The sequence below is a fragment of the Channa argus genome, chromosome 5 (assembly GCF_033026475.1).
Source record: "Channa argus isolate prfri chromosome 5, Channa argus male v1.0, whole genome shotgun sequence".
In the NCBI taxonomy this organism is placed as follows: domain Eukaryota; kingdom Metazoa; phylum Chordata; class Actinopteri; order Anabantiformes; family Channidae; genus Channa; species Channa argus.
Genome location: NC_090201.1, coordinates 22,217,650 through 22,233,571, shown reverse-complemented (window position 1 = coordinate 22,233,571; position 15,922 = coordinate 22,217,650). Strand labels below are relative to the sequence as shown.

The 15,922-nt window shown below is 38.9% G+C and overlaps 1 protein-coding gene across 4 annotated transcripts; it reads left to right on the top strand.

Moving 5' to 3' along the window:
- The first annotated feature begins 1,078 nt into the window (after positions 1 to 1,078).
- Positions 1,079 to 12,646, top strand: ilrun (inflammation and lipid regulator with UBA-like and NBR1-like domains). 4 transcript variants are annotated; one of them, XM_067503584.1, is made up of 6 exons: positions 1,079 to 1,652; positions 3,110 to 3,264; positions 3,388 to 3,585; positions 3,856 to 4,160; positions 8,606 to 8,678; positions 9,087 to 12,646. In XM_067503584.1, the coding sequence occupies exons 1-5, from the start codon at positions 1,495 to 1,497 to the stop codon at positions 8,648 to 8,650; spliced, it is 861 nt and encodes a 286-aa protein (XP_067359685.1). In that variant the 5' UTR covers positions 1,079 to 1,494; the 3' UTR covers positions 8,651 to 8,678; positions 9,087 to 12,646. The 4 variants fall into 4 exon arrangements, with proteins under 4 accessions (XP_067359685.1, XP_067359686.1, XP_067359687.1 ...); XM_067503585.1 differs by having other exon boundaries at positions 1,081 to 1,652; positions 3,856 to 4,145; XM_067503586.1 differs by lacking the exon at positions 8,606 to 8,678 and having other exon boundaries at positions 1,089 to 1,652; positions 3,856 to 4,145.
- Positions 12,647 to 15,922: the final 3,276 nt, after the last annotated feature.

Sequence of the window (15,922 nt, the reverse complement as noted above, 5' to 3'; positions counted from 1 at the left end):
TGCAAAATGTATCCTGGATGTAATTATAAACACCATACTTTTAAGAGTCTAAATTTGTTTTAGTATTCAGTCTTTTTAAATTGATCGGAATATTAGAAACAGAGCCATTTCTATTCTCAAATTGCATAAAATCAAACAATAATGGACACATGCAAATGGTTAAGGTGAAAATAAAACATTAGGAAAAGGGTAAAAAAAACAACATAAAAGGCCCACGGTCAAGACAATTAGGCTTCACTATCAACTTCACAGAGAGAATTTTTCAAGTTTTATGATTTAGTTTAAATCATGCTTGCTGGAATTGCAAAGGGGGCCTTTTAAGACAAACTTTTATCAATGAAAATTTGAGAGCATTTTTGTATTGGTAATGAATCATGTATGCTTTCTCTTAACTATGTGTTCCAGGTTGAAGAGCTGGATAAAACATCACACCTTGAGGAATGTTCATTCATTACAATAACACACTCTTTTGAGGTGACAGATATTGTGAATTGGGGGAACATTTAATAACCATATGAAATCCTACCACTGATGGATAAGTAAAGGGACTGGACACAAGGCCAGGCCATCAAGGGCATGGATCCCATGACCTTGTTTAAAGTGAATACTCAAAAGACAAAAAACAATCATAAGACGTTATTAATCCCACAATTAGGCAATTCCAGTGTTCCAGCAGCGAAAAGACAAACCAGAAATTGCAACACGCATTAAATCAAACATATTTCCCCTCACCCCTCACCTGAACGAATATTGCACAAGAGCAAAAAAAGAGTTACATAAAGGACACATAAGTATCTTTCATAATAAACATACACATAACAAACTCACACACACACACAAAAAAACCGTTACTCCCCATGTGTGAGTCTCTGTATTGATGTGTTGTGCGGTCTGATAGCTGTGGGGAGGAACGACCTGCGATACGCTGGGGGTGGGTGTAACAGTCTGCTGCTGAAGGAGCTCCTCGGAGCCTCCACAGTGTGGTGCAGTGGGTGGGAGGTGTTCTCCATGGTGGATGTCAGTCTCCCCGTCTACAAAGGCACAAAATGATCATAAAACATGCACAATTGCTGTTATGCTTCATTTATATATCTTCAGTTGTAGATCTTCCAGTTTGCTCCTATGTTATAAGGGCTAACTCGCAGGGTTTCTTTAAATACGAATAAGAAAGAAACATCCACTTCAACGTCTGATATATCTGCTACTGATCGAACGAAAACACAAAAAATGCGCAACCTCGACTTCATTGATAAACCAATGAAAATGTGGCTACAAATAGCAACAGATGACGTCGCCGCCCACTGCGTGATTGGCGAAGATGACGCGCAGGCGGTTGCAACGTCAAACATCGTCCCCCTGGTCGAGCCATGCGCACTGACGGTTGTTGTTGTTGAGCTGGTTGTTATGGCTGGACAAGGCCTCGGACTAAACTGAGAGAGGACCCCCCCCTCCCCCCCACGCCAACCCGTCCTCGCTACGGGACACCCACCATCCATGGAGGGCACAGACATGGACGTGGACGCGGAGCTCATGCAGAAATTCAGCTGCATGGGCACCACGGATAAGGACGTCCTCATTTCGGAGTTTCAGAGGCTGCTGGGCTTTCAGCTTAACCCAGCCGGCTGCGCCTTCTTCCTGGACATGACCAACTGGTGAGCGCGGGGATACGAGGGCCTTATGTCGGACAGTGACACGACGCTAACCGTGTTGTATAAATAGCTATTAGCATACGTTAAAAATGCTAACAGAAATATGGAGGCAAAATGGCACACACAGTGCTAAACTGGCGCTGGTCCAAGTCTAGAGTATCATTCCATCGTTGCTTCACAGGAAATGGCAGTTAACTCCTAACGATCGTCTCAGGGGCAAACGGAATCGTTAAAGTTTGTCCCAACTGTGAGTTAAATTGGGGGGAATTACCTGAAAAGGCAAAGAGCATGTTAGCTAACTGGGTAACAGGCTAATTAAAGCACAGGGATCTCTCGGTGTAGATTTGCCAAATTACATAACATAATAGTACGGAAAGCCAGTTAAACTTACAACTCAAGGCAGCGCCAACAACTTTACGTCTGTTGACGTAACCAGCCGTGATCTATCAACAGCTGACAACAAAACATTTTGGATCAGTTCGAATCAAGAGTTTAGTTAATCAGTGATCGATAGGACTATTCAAATCGCCTTTCTAGGGGCGAACTATCCAGAAGAACAGTTTACATTGTCTTGTCCAAAATTTCTTTTGGGAAGTACAGACTGGAAATCACCACAGTAATACTGGAAAGATGACATCATCACGTGAAAGTTGTTTTACTTTGTCAGCAGTTGAGTTTATGTTGAATCCTGAACTTTCAGAAATGCCCCAGAGGTGTTTTAAGATAAATAACCGATTCTTAGTGTACAGGGTTGGAGTTTCCTTCAAGAAATCCTGTTTTCGTGGTATTACGGAAAACAAATGACACTTTGTTAAAAGACACTCCACCAGTTTCACGCATAACGTCAAAGATCAGGATGTCAAGTTCTGACAAATTCTAAAGGCATTGTAGGTCAGTTATAGCGCATTAATAATGATAACTTTTAGTTTTAAGGTTGTAAAGGCCTTTTATAGTCTATGCAGATGTCAACACTGGAGGAGGATTTTCAACAGTCTGATTCAACTAAAGTTGTTTGTATTACTGGTATGTTATCATTGCACAACTGAGGTCCAGACTTCTGTCCGTCATTGGTGTAATATTTTTATAGGAGTTCAGTGCCGAGTTGCTGGAGGAGTTCCCCTTTAAATACCTGCCATTTGCTGTGTAAATTAGGACACAACAAAAAAACACATTTTATCAAAGTAAAATTAAAATGCCAAAAACAGTTTCTCAGAATTGAGTTCATCTAAATGGGTTATGTGGTTATCAACGGATTTTGTGCCTCACCAATGGCTTGTTCATATTCATTGTATGTATCATGAAAAATAGTTTAAAGACATGATGATCTTTACAAAATAAAAGACCTGGGCAGACTCTTCTCTCAGTTTATGTTTTAACTGTCAAATTCAAAATCTCATGGCCAGGATTATTTGGGTTGTGTTCACTCCTGGTAATATGCTTTATCCTTTCTGTTCTAATAGGAACCTTCAGGCTGCTATTGGTGCATATTATGACTTTGAAAGTCCCAGCGTCAATGCACCATCGATGTCCTTTGTTGAAGATGTGACAATTGGGGAAGGAGAATCTGTTCCTCCAGACACACCGTTCACAAAGACCTGGAGGATACAAAACACGGGTATGGACATTTCACTGCATTCAGATGTTTGGCTTTAGTAGTCTTTCTACATGTCTATGCAATATGCACCATCATGGTTTTCTTGTTCAGCTGTATTTTTATTCATCTCTTTGCCATATTCAGGTGCAGAGACGTGGCCACCAGGGGTTTGTCTCAAGTACATTGGCGGGGATCAGTTTGGGCATGTAAACACAGTAATGGTGAAGTCTCTAGAACCCCAGGAAATATCAGATGTGAGTGTGCAGATGAGAAGTCCCACAACTCCTGGCATGTACCAGGGCCAGTGGAGGATGTGCACAGCCAGTGGGTTATTCTATGGAGGTAGGATAGATTTGTTTTAAATTTCTAGGAAAATTATTAGGACTAACATTTTCCCTACATTATCAGTTCAGTTGAAAACATGATTTAGTGATTTTTTTTTTTTCACTTGCACTTTCTTTGAGTACAAGATGAAGTCTTTGTTTTGCTTGTTTTGGCTGACATTTCCCAGCTAAACTATTCTAATGATGACATAATAAGAGAGAAGAAAGCTAATATGATCTCTAATAAGGCAAATAGTCTAAGTTTGGTGTCTGTTGGCTTTGTCTACAGATGTAATATGGGTAATTCTTAGTGTAGAAGTTGGAGGTCTCCTCGGCGTGACTCAACAGCTGTCCTCATTTGAGACAGAATTCAACACTCAGCCCCAGCGAAATGTGCAGGGAAACTTTAACCCCTTTGCCTCGCCACAGAAGAACAAGCATGACGCCACTGACAACAGCTTCAGAGATCCTGGCGGTGCCTGGGAACGCACACAAGAGCCAATCCAACAAGATCAAAATGGACTGTCTCATAATGCAGTAAATATGGCATCAAATAGTCTCCAAACCAATCTTTCTGTGGTGAGTTATGGTCAGGTATGTGTGCATCAAATATAATGTTTTCATTCCACAAAACTAAAGTCCATGGAAAAACCTACCTTATGATATTTGGGCATGAGTTATCTTACAGCGGCATACTTACATTACAAGAAAAACAAAAGTATATTCAGGTATTTCCAATGTTCAGTGGGAAATCTGTATTTAGTTTTATTTTATGTCCACTTAGGTTGGTGATGCGTTTTGCTGACTCAGATTATTGGTTGACAGAGCTGTCTAGACATGTGCGCAGTTGATCTGAGGAATTGGGATCACGGCACCCAGATTAATAAAAAGTTCCAGTAAGAGTTGTAACAAAAGAGAAAAACATAGTGAGCATCTCCTTAATCGTTTCTATGATAATAATTTACAAAAAAAATCAAGATTTTGAGATATATGTTTGGCAGTGGATGAGCCTTAGTAGATTTTGCTTTGAGAGAACAACCTTTGTTCCTTGACCAGCTGTTTCGGAGAGCAAAGGATGACCAGTGGCCTATATAGCACAAGAAGTCACGCATTTTAACACTCATTAAAAACAGGGGCACTTAAACACAAGCAAAGATGGGAGCCGACTAATTGTGGCACTGAGAGAGAGACAAAGCTGAAGAACTGGGACTTCATTTGTTTACCAACTGGAAATGAAGCAGGCTTAGCTTAACGTTTTCCCATCACTCTTACTCTCCACAGATGGTTTATTAGGACTTTTAATTGAGGATATGTCTGATACAAATGGTACTGGTGTTGTTAATAACATGGTGTTTTTTTTAACTCTGACACTGACCGACACTGATTAAACAAGTTGGTCGAAAAACTAACATGGGGGTCCAACTAGCAGCGGGGGTGTGGTAAATAATGCAAAGACTAGAACAGATTGATGCTTCATGCCACCCCAATAATGGCTGATGATCAAAGGTCAGCTTAGCGTGTCCCAGGAGTAAAACTGTAAAGTTTGGCCCAGATATGGTGCAACAAGAAACATATTAGGATCTGTTAAAAACGTCCCCCTTTTCATTATGAATGTTTTGTGTGAATACCTGGAGATTTTGGTCTAAAGCTTATAAGTTAATTCTGAATTAACTTATAAAAGAATCAATTCTCGTCATTAGATCTTGACTTAAATTGTTTAAGACCAGAGAGGACACAAGTACACAAACTCATGACAAAAGTAGAGGCGCAAGTACTAGTTTAAATTCTTTACTCAATTTGAGGGACTGAGTACATGCACAAAAGTTTACTTCCAGTATCAAGTTACAAATATACCAGTATGTCTCTGGTCATCTGACTTAAATATTGAGAAAAAGAATATTTAAATACTATTTAACTTGATGCTGTTAATAAGTATAGTGCAGGTTGGTTCCATTACTGATTCATAAATAATGTTGCTGCAGAAATTGTTTAATTCATGGACAGAGTTAAGGAGACGATGATTTAGAAAACCTGACTTCTGAGTATTTAATTTAAAAAAATCCTCTAACACTGATTTAATTTCATCTGTTCGTAAATTGACCCTTTTGGTTTGCAGTAAAACAAAAAATGTTAGTGAATAAACACCAGCGAAACTAAGCTATTTCAAAGGCACGAACATTTATTATGAACCAAACTCACATTTGTGTTGTTAACTGCAAAACGAAAGCAAAAAATATGGGAAAGAGGCTTCATGTAAAACAAAAAGCAAAGCTTGTAAAGGTAAGAATACTTTGTATAGATCACTTTATGTACTGACAAGTACACAAATCACCAAATTTATATACAAACCCAATTCAAAAAGAGCTGGGATGATGTGTAAAATGCAATTATAAACAGAATGCAATGATTTGCAAATCTCATCAACCATTTTATTCACAATAGAACATAAACAGCAATTTGAATTTGATCGCAGCAGCACATCTCAAAAAAGTGGAAACAGGGGCAACAAAAGGCTGGAAAAGTAATTGTCACAAATTAAAAACTAATGGAGGAGCATTTGACAACTAATTAGGTTAATTGGCAACAGGTCAGCAACATGACTGTGTATAAAAGGAGCATTTCAGAGAGGCAGAGCTTCTCGCATGTGACAAACTGCTTCTAAAAATTGTGCAACAATGTCAGAAAAATGTTCCTCAACGTAAAATTGCGAAGACTTTGAAGAGCCCACCATCTACAGTCTATAATATCATCAAAAGGTGCAGAGAATCGGGAGGAATCTCTATGAGCAAGGGAAAAGGCAGAAGGTCAAAACAGGATGCGTATGATCTCAGACGGCACTGCATTAAAAACAGGAATGATTCATCATTGCATGGGTTCAGGAACACTTCCAAAAATCACTGTCACTGAACTGTGAACACAGTTCATTGTGCAGTCCACAACTGTAAGTTAAAGCTGTATCACATAAAGAAGAATCCATCTGTGAACACAATCCAGAAACACAGCCGTGTTCTTAGGGCCAAAGGTCATTTAAAATCGTTTGAGGCAAAATGGAAAACTGTTCTGAGATCAGATGAATCCAAATTTGAAATTCTTTTTGCAAACCATGGACGGTGTTCTGCGGACAAAAAAGGAGAGGAACCATCCAGCCTGCATCTCTGATGGTGTGGGGGTGCATTAGTGCCTATGGCGTGGGCAGCTTACACATCTGGAAAGACACCATCAATGCTGAAAAGTTTTTAGAGCAACTAATGCTCCCATCCAGCCAAGGTCTCTTATAGGGAAGGCTTTGCATATTCCAGCAAGACAATGCTAAACCACATACTGCATCCATCACAACAGCACGGCTTTGCAGGAGTCCAGGTCCAGTCCAGACCTTTCACAAATGGAAAACATTTGGCACATCATAAAACAAAAAATCCGGCAACAAAGGCCCAGGACTGGGACAAGCATGGGACAACATTCCTTTCCTAAAACCCAAGCAACTGGTCTCCTCGCTTCCCAGATGTTTACAGATAGTTGTCAAAAGAAGAAGGGATGCTATACAATGGTCAACATCCCCCCCGTTTTAACTTTTTCGAGATGTGTTGCTGCCATTAAATTCCAATTCAAAATGAGTTATTTTCCATGAAATGGTAAAACGTCTCAGATTCAACATCTAAAATGTAGTTTTTTCTATTGTGAATAAAATATGGGTTGATGAGATTTGGAAATCATTGCATTCTGTTTTTAATTAGGCTTTACACATCGTCCTAACTTTTTTGAGTTGGTGGTGTAAAGCAAATGTTACTTGTAACCTATGAGGATTCCTCTAATAGCACTTGGAAGGAATACAAACTCAATTTTAGTGATTTCACAAAGCTAGAAGAGGTTAGAGGAACAGATGCCAACAAGAATAAGAGGCCACAAGCCAGATGTTCATATGGAAGCAGCCTTGCAGCTGCTGTTGTACTAAAAGCACAGTCTGTGCCAAGCTTAGCTAATTTTACCTCAATTTTCCCTTTTTTTTGTTCTTTTGCAACAGTCTGAAAATGTTGCAAACTTGTCTGCGAAGTAACACTCACGTGTTTCCCACATTTAATGCAAATGATCCTAGATTCTATCCTTCGCGATTATCTGTGACACTCAGGTCATTGTCATTGCTCAAAGTCCAATAATCACCTGTTAACACAACATAGGCTATAGAGCTTTCTTGTGCAGGCACATTCTCAGTGCCTTACAGAGTCCGTATTACTGACATCATTATTCTCCTGGAAGGTAAATGATAAAATTAAACCCCTTGGTGAAACTCCAATCACTTCCCTCCAGCTATCCAGTTAGTTAAAGCCTCAGTTAATTTTTGATTTATTTGTTTGGTTAATGGTCCACCTTGATTACCACACTCTCGTGAAAAGCCTAGCTGAGTGTTCCTGGGTGTCTCAGCAGTAGCGTTTGCATCTTTCACTCAGGTGACACAGCAAAGATAAATTACTTTTGTGACATTAAATGTGTCTTCAAAATGGAAATGGATATACTTAAGTGAAGTACTAGTACCAGCTTAAGTAACTTAATACGGTACTTGTGTACTGTACGTTCACAATGTAATTAGGTAGTCACGTGTTTGTCAGTGAAAGTTGAGGGTGACATCAAAATGATGAATTTTTCTCTGAGGGTTGTAAATATCAATCCCAGAGATTTCTTGGCAATTTGGTCATTTTGTTGAGAGGGCGTCAGAGGTCATTCCATTTTTATTCCCATAATGTAATAAAGAACAGTTTGAAGGCTTGGTTAAGTACTTTTTATCCATGCTGGTGATGCCAGCCCTTTTGGCCCAGACACTTTGTTGCAGAGTGAAATAGCATGAAGTTAGATGCAATAGAATTTTGTGTGTCACAACTCTGTGTAAGATGACACATGATGCTAAGATGCTATGTTGCCAGCATGCTTATCATTACTTGCTAAATGGTAGGACAGCTGGGACACAATGATACCACGCTGATGATAATAATGACTTAATTTCCTCACTCATTTGTCAGTTATTTGGTGTGAAACTGTCATTACAGCCAAATTATGATGTGGACGTGGCCACAGATCTACAGTCTTGTTAAAGTCAGTGTCAGAGATACATTCTGTGATGTGAGTATTGCTACTGTTCAACTGTGAACTGCATATATTGCTGATCTTGTTTATTGATTGTGATACACATCACAATGTAGTCTTTGCTCCTTTTAAACTAAGTTCAAGGGGTCTGTCGAAGAAAAGTCCTTATTTCACTGCACCAAACTGTCAGTGTAACAAGTAACTCAGTTGAATCACCTGAATTGTTTGCATTGTATTAAACATTAGTGTCCTCATCAGTGGTTAAACTGGACAGATGAGAACAACATTGCTTTGTTAGCCAGTAAGCGTTTAAAAAAAACTCAAATTCTAAAGAACAGTGACTAATCAGTTTCTAACAGTAGTGCAGGGTTTGTTATTGGCCTGAAACCGTTTACAACACCCTCTATTATATAAACTAATACACCTTGTTTCATGTTTTTGCAGGGAATTCACGGGCCCTATCCATTTGGACAGAGCTAGAATGAGAAAGACCCCCCCCCCATGGTGGATGATGAGCTTGTTACCTTAAATACTGAGGATCCGGAGGGGGGAGGGAAAATTGTTTTATATTGACTCATGACAACCCTCTCCCCAACCCATGGCCCTTTCCACCAGAACCACAAATTACAGCGAGGTGATGGCTTGCATCAGCTGCGGTGAAACCTCCCACCTGACGTCAACACCCTGATTCGCATGTGTGAATGCTTCATTTAAAGAGTGCTATAAACCCTTAAAAATAGATACACGCAACTATTTTTATTTCCACTGGAGAACACAGCAAATAAAGGGAAATCAACCATAAGCATTCTACCTACAATTTGGCATTTCCATTTTCAATGGAATTCATTGTCTGTTCGGAGTTCCTACACAGGTGTGAAACTGTTCAGAAATTACTACAAATGAAAATATGATGTTGGGTCATGTTGGAGCCTTGAAACTAGTTTCAAAAATCAGCATGTGTGTGATGCGTGTTTTATACTAGAAATAAGCAGAATCTTTTATTTGCCACAACATACGGTTTGTATTAGGAGTGATGTATTTCCTGATTCCACCACTTTCACACACAAAACTGGTGTATGACAGTACGACATGTTCTAGAAGTGAATGGGTCACACTACAGTTGTGCTCTAATGCTTGGATAAATCAACATGCTTTTCCCGCCTTCCTATGTAGAGTCAAATCAGTGGCTTTCAGCTTGTCCCTTCGGGGCTCGTCACACGTTGATTTGGCATGTGGTTTTTTTTTTTTTTTTTTTTAGTCCAGGCTTGGGGCCAGTTGGGGGGTGGGATTTAAACCCGCTGCCTTCTGCATCCTAACCCAATGCTCTACCACTGAGCCACCAGGCCTCCTGCCTTCATATGTTGTGTATATGTCTTAAAAATTATTCATGGATAAAATGGGTGATTTGGCTGAATGGTTAAAACAATAGGGCATAGGATTATTAAATTCCCTCAATGTGAGGTTTCCACATTTGTTTGGTGGACATCCCTGTATTATTGAATCCAAGAACAAAAACATTCAAACTTTTTATGTGTTTATGAGTTGAGAGTTATTAATAGTTCTGAAACTGCTAAAACAGTAAGACATGCATAGCACTAACAGGTTTGAGTTTTTGTGTCAGCAGCAGATGCTGGAATTTGTCTTGTAACGTCTTCAGTTGTACCAGTTTGGTGTAACTTTTTTAAGTTTCGTAAAAGGTTGTATTAAAAGAAAAAGAAAAGCGAGAAAAAAAAGGCAAGTTTGCATTCCAGGGAGCAGGGGGAAAAAAAGTGGTGCTCAACCTTATTCATACTTTGAGATCATACTGTATGTTCTACTGTTGTGTTCCAAGTATTATTGTTATTGACAGTTATAGAATATAGGCTGAAAGGACTGGAAGTTACCACCAGTATCAGTTTGTGTTATATTTTTTACTCACTTAAACTGTGTTCTGGGAAGTTTTAGACCCCTGGATCCAGATTCCACTGGGAAGTGTTAGACCCCTCAATCCAGATTCCACTGGGACGTTTTAGACCCCTGGAATCCAGATTGCTGAGCCTGGACCTATAAGACTAAGGCTAAGGAAAGACTAAGGAAAATTCTTTGTCTACTCCAAAACAACACTGTTTCCAACAATAATTCCATGGAGTCTGAAATTCGCAGAGTAAGGAGGCCACAGTATGTGTGGTTATTTATTATCTTATTGTAAAGCCACTAATCACCAACATTACAGTGTAGAGGTTTTGAGATTTGAATTGAATTATGTAACATGGATCACCCCTGTGTAGGAACATCGTCTGTCCCAAAGATAAAATCCAGAAAACCAAGACACTAATCTGTGCCGTCATAAATCCAAACAGTCTGCAGGTGCCCAGATCAGACTGCATGGAGCAATGTGTGTGTTTTTATTTCGTTGTCTTTTGTTGTTATTTTTTTTTTAAGGGTGGGTTTTTGCTTTAATTAGATGCTGAAGCGCAAAAGGATGCGAGTGAGTTTGAGCAAGTGGAGAGAGAGGAAGGTTTGAAAAAGCCATTTAAATCTATTTTGCCTGGTGAGTGACAGTCCATATGTACAGGATGTGTATTAGGTATATGGGTGAGTGGGAGAGAGAGTGTGGCCTGCTGGAATGTGTTTGTGTGTATGTATGTTCTAGTTTCTCTTGGATTTAACTGACATTACATGGTGTATACTGCTTGGGCAAAGGATGATGTGTATTCACATGTGCATGTGTTTTAAGAGAGCTTTACTAGGCATGAATCTCCAGAGTATTGTTGGCCGGTTGTGCACCATCTCAGTGAACTAACTCACTAATTGCCCTGATGTTATTTATTTCCCGTATGTGCGTTGCAGATGCAAAAAGTCCCGTTTAGAGCCAGCAGGTGGTGCTAAAAAGTCAGCCAACCGACTTAACACGTTAAGGAAAATGCGTTGGATTCAGAAGTCAGCCAACCAACTTCAACTTGTCTAAGAGCAGTTTAAGGAAAATGCGTTGGTTTCTAGTGAAACATTTTGAGTAAGACATCAGCTTCATTACTGCTGCTCTTCTGTTACTGCTATTTGCACAGAACCCTGTCCACCACTGCTAATGAGGAGAAGTGGTGATTATTATTATTTTTTGGCTTATAGTGGGTTGTGATACCAGCATTTTTAAGAAGGTTTTATGGATTTGTGCTGCTGTTCTTCTCTTCCCAAAATGCCTGTCATCTTTGCTCCTTTTAAGATTTGTTTTGCAAATATTAAATGTCACATTATCATCATTAAGCATCAGCTTCATTACTGCATCAATGTCTGATCTCAAAAATGAAGAATGCTGTGTGCATTCTGTCAGGCATAATGTGAGGCAGTGGATTTGATCATGTGTTACTGCTTAAAAGTGAAATTGAGAAAGTTGTTGAAACTTATAGTATTACAATTTTTCACTCAAAGTTAATGAAATAATTTTTTTTCATTTTTAACTATGAAGGATTATCAAACCTGCTGAAGTTGTTATTACAGACATCTAAATGTTATTCGTGATATTTAAAGTTCATGGGTAGGGTACATCACGTGCATGTCTGTTTGTGCGTGCATGTGTGTGTGTGTGTGTGTGTGTGTGTGTGTGTGTATGTTAAAATTCACCAGCATTCTGTGTTGCAGGTCTACTGTATTTGTAGTGAGTCAGATGAGAATCCTCCTCCCAAACAGTATACACTGTTCTGCTTCTTTCAGTCACGTCTGTTTTAATATTTTTTCTTTTTTTTTCTTTTCTCCTGTGTGTGCTTCCTTTTTGTGAGCTGGAGTGTGTATGTTGTGGAAAGAGAGAGAGAGAGAGATGGTGAGGAAATCTGAATATTGCTGGATTCATTCTGTAGTTTGAGTTTGTAACTGTGTATGGACTTGAGATGGATGACATGGGGAGCGGATGAGATGAAAGTTTACATAGTCCTAAGATAGCACATTTATCTGAAGAGAAATTGTCAAAATAATTTTTTTTCCTGTATCTATAATTAAGCATTTGTATGATTAAATTAACACTGAAACAGTGACCAAGTTTGTGCTCTGACTTCTTATGTCACTTTAACATCACAATGCACCAGCTCAGCGTATATCTGTCTCTAAAACTGCAGTGGAAGCTTTTTCATGCCTGCAGCTTCAACAAAACAGCAGCACAGGCACAGATATTAATATATCCCATATAATAAAAACGTTACATTCTGAATTTACTCATCGTGACACAATGAGGTTCACTTTTGTTTTGGTCTCTTCAACTATTGAGTGGACAGTTATATTGTTGGTGCTCAGATGATGTATCCTATGACTTGCGACTCTCCGTTTTCACGGGATGTTCTGTGACTGTATGTGTAGAAGATGTAATCCTAACCCTAACCCATATTACTGTAGGAATTGTATGTTTATTCTGAAACAAAATACTAAGGTACACTATTCTCTGGACCAAAAACGTGAATCACAATGCTACCATGTTGACCATTGCTGAAAAAGTTAAGAATCATCAGTGGTTAAACTGGACAGATGAGAACCACATTGCTTTGTTAGCCAGTAAGAGCTTAAAAAAAAAAAAAAACTCAAAATTCTAAAGAACAGTGAAGAATCAGCTTCCAACATTAGTGCAGGTTTTGTTGTTGGCCTGAAACTGTTTACAACAGCATTTATTATATATAAGATACAGAGAAGCTGAGAATGTCATCAACATGTATTACATAAACTAAATCATTGATCTATTGAAAACATTGCCTCTGGAGATGGTGCAAAGTGAAAAGTTCAGGAGTAATCAGTTGTACAGTTTATCTTATAGGACACTTGAACATTTGAACCAAATTCAATAGTGATTCATTTGCTAGTTGTCGACATTTTGTTAAAAATGCTACATGGAAAGGTCAGAGGATTAGGATCATTACATTAAAGTCACTACAATCATTGGGGGGAAAGGAATGTCAGCACAATCACCTTCAGTCTGGACCAGAGTCATATCAACTGTGCAGCTTTTCTGCAGGGCTAAAAATGTGCTAAACCATTGACCCATAATGAGTTATTAAATTAAGCAATCTCCACTTTTATTGCTTGCTGGTAATCTACTGTAAAGCCCTTGGCTAATGATGGGATGCTCTCACATATTTTACAGTTTTTACTGATCAAACTTCCTTGATACAATCTAAACAAACAGTATTAAGTATCAGTTTCTCGCGGTACGGTCCAGAGGATCCTCACGCAACCATTTCTGTGAAGTGGTTGTGTCACCAATATTCAAACTCCACTGTTGAGGATCCTCACGCAACCATTTCTGTGAAGTGGTTGTGTCACCAATATTCAAACTCCACTGTTTGTTCAGCGTTTTAAACACTAGAACATTCCTGCAATAATAGATTTCCAGGAAAGTTTGCACTACCATATAGACCTTAACACAAATATTCGTTGTGTAGCCAAAAGAACCTTGTGTCTTTGGTAATGGGGTTCGCAGGCTCCTACAGGCCTGCTGGATTAAATCCCAAATCAAACTGAAATGAATCACACAAAAATTCAGTGCCTGGATTGCGGTTTAGGTGAGTCTCTCACTGCAAATGCAATAAATGACAACCATAAATTCAATCCACAACTTTAAGAATGTGAATAAGTGAAGATGAGGGTACATTCGGTATTAGGAGTACAGTATACTAACTGTATATAAGTATACTGTAACTCTGTGTGTATGTGTGTGGGGTGGGGGGGATGGGGGTAATGTCTATGTGTATGCAAGTGGCGATTATTTGAATGGAGCCTGTGCAGACATCTTGTGACAGGGGAAGTGAGGACAAATATTGACTTGTGTTTCGAGTTGGATTCTGCAAGGCTCCTATCATATCTGAGATCTCTCTTTGCACTTGAGTCAATAAGTTTGTTTTGTTTGATAACTGCCCATCATTTCTATAGAAGTCAAACAAGTCTCAAAGCGGCAAGAGAATAAAAGCGTTAAAAAAAAAAAAACTGTTTAAAATATGCAAAGAGAGTGCATATATGGCAGAAATCAAAAGTCCAAGCTAAAAGAAAATGTTTTTAATCCATTTGTCTGTTCAGGATCCCAGTTAATTTACATCTTAAATGAAACATCAACACATGGACAACTGGGTGCAACACGATGAGCAAAACAGCTTGAGGCAAATTGAAATGTTGAATGTAAAAATCTCTACCTCTGATCCTTATCTGGCAATTGAGCCTTTCTATATTACCTTGCCACCTGACAAATACCTAGTGACCCTAAAAGACTTTATTTCTTACAATCAGCCATTAAAGAATGTCATTAAATGTCAGCTATTTGAAAGATGGCTCTGACATGTGTCGCTTTCTGTATGATGCTAAGACTGTACAGTAAGGGGTCAAGTGGTGCAAACAGAGATGATGACAGGAAGCAGACGTGTGTGTGCATAAAACATCTGGTTGATTGAGTTCCTCCTAGCTTGAAAATATCCTCCTGATTAGATTAGGGATTTTATTTGGCTGGGTGTGGAACGCTGTAGGCATCATAAACGACAAGCAGCGTGAGCCAAAGTTTTTGTGAAGGTACGGCTCAGAGCAATACAAACAGAAGATAGTAAGTCCTGGAATGTCATTTACTCAAGGCAAAGATGGGATAGAACAGTGAAACGAAGGCAAAGGCACTTGTAATCCTTCAACTTCAGTAAAATAAAAATGAGTAAAATCTAAATGAAATCAATACGTAACCGCGTTTTGCTTTCACAATAGCACCAATTCTCCTCTGTGCAGTTGTCTGTGGTTGTTTTAATGTCTTCTGTGAATTTATGTAATTCCGAATTAGCTTAGCAAGGTCGAAACAGGGTCTCCAATTATTCACAACGTCTGTTGCCTCTTGTGCTTCTTGACGCGGAAGATAGTTGGTAAAGACCAAAAGAAGGCTAAACGCAGAGTGATTATTTACTAGGCGTTATACCAGACTACAGATGAATACTAATGTCGCTTGTTGGCTGGGTGTGCAAACATGAACTTCAGCAACTGTCAACAACTTCCAAAAATGACAATGTCATGGTTGTGTTTATAGCCTGTTGCACTGCCTAGAATTATGTAAAAATATAATACAAATAAATAACATAGTGATTTAAATACTAAGTACTTGAGAATCGTGGATTGATTTCGAGCTTTATTCCCAAATGTTGCATATTGTATAAAGTAAGGCCGTAGGCTATTAATAATTTGCGATTTGATCAATATAAATATTAGATCAGTGAAGAGGTGTTTGTTTCGTCGTTTACTGGCAGTGACTGTATTGTACTAAAGTAAAGGTACTAAAATATAAGCATACACATAATATAATG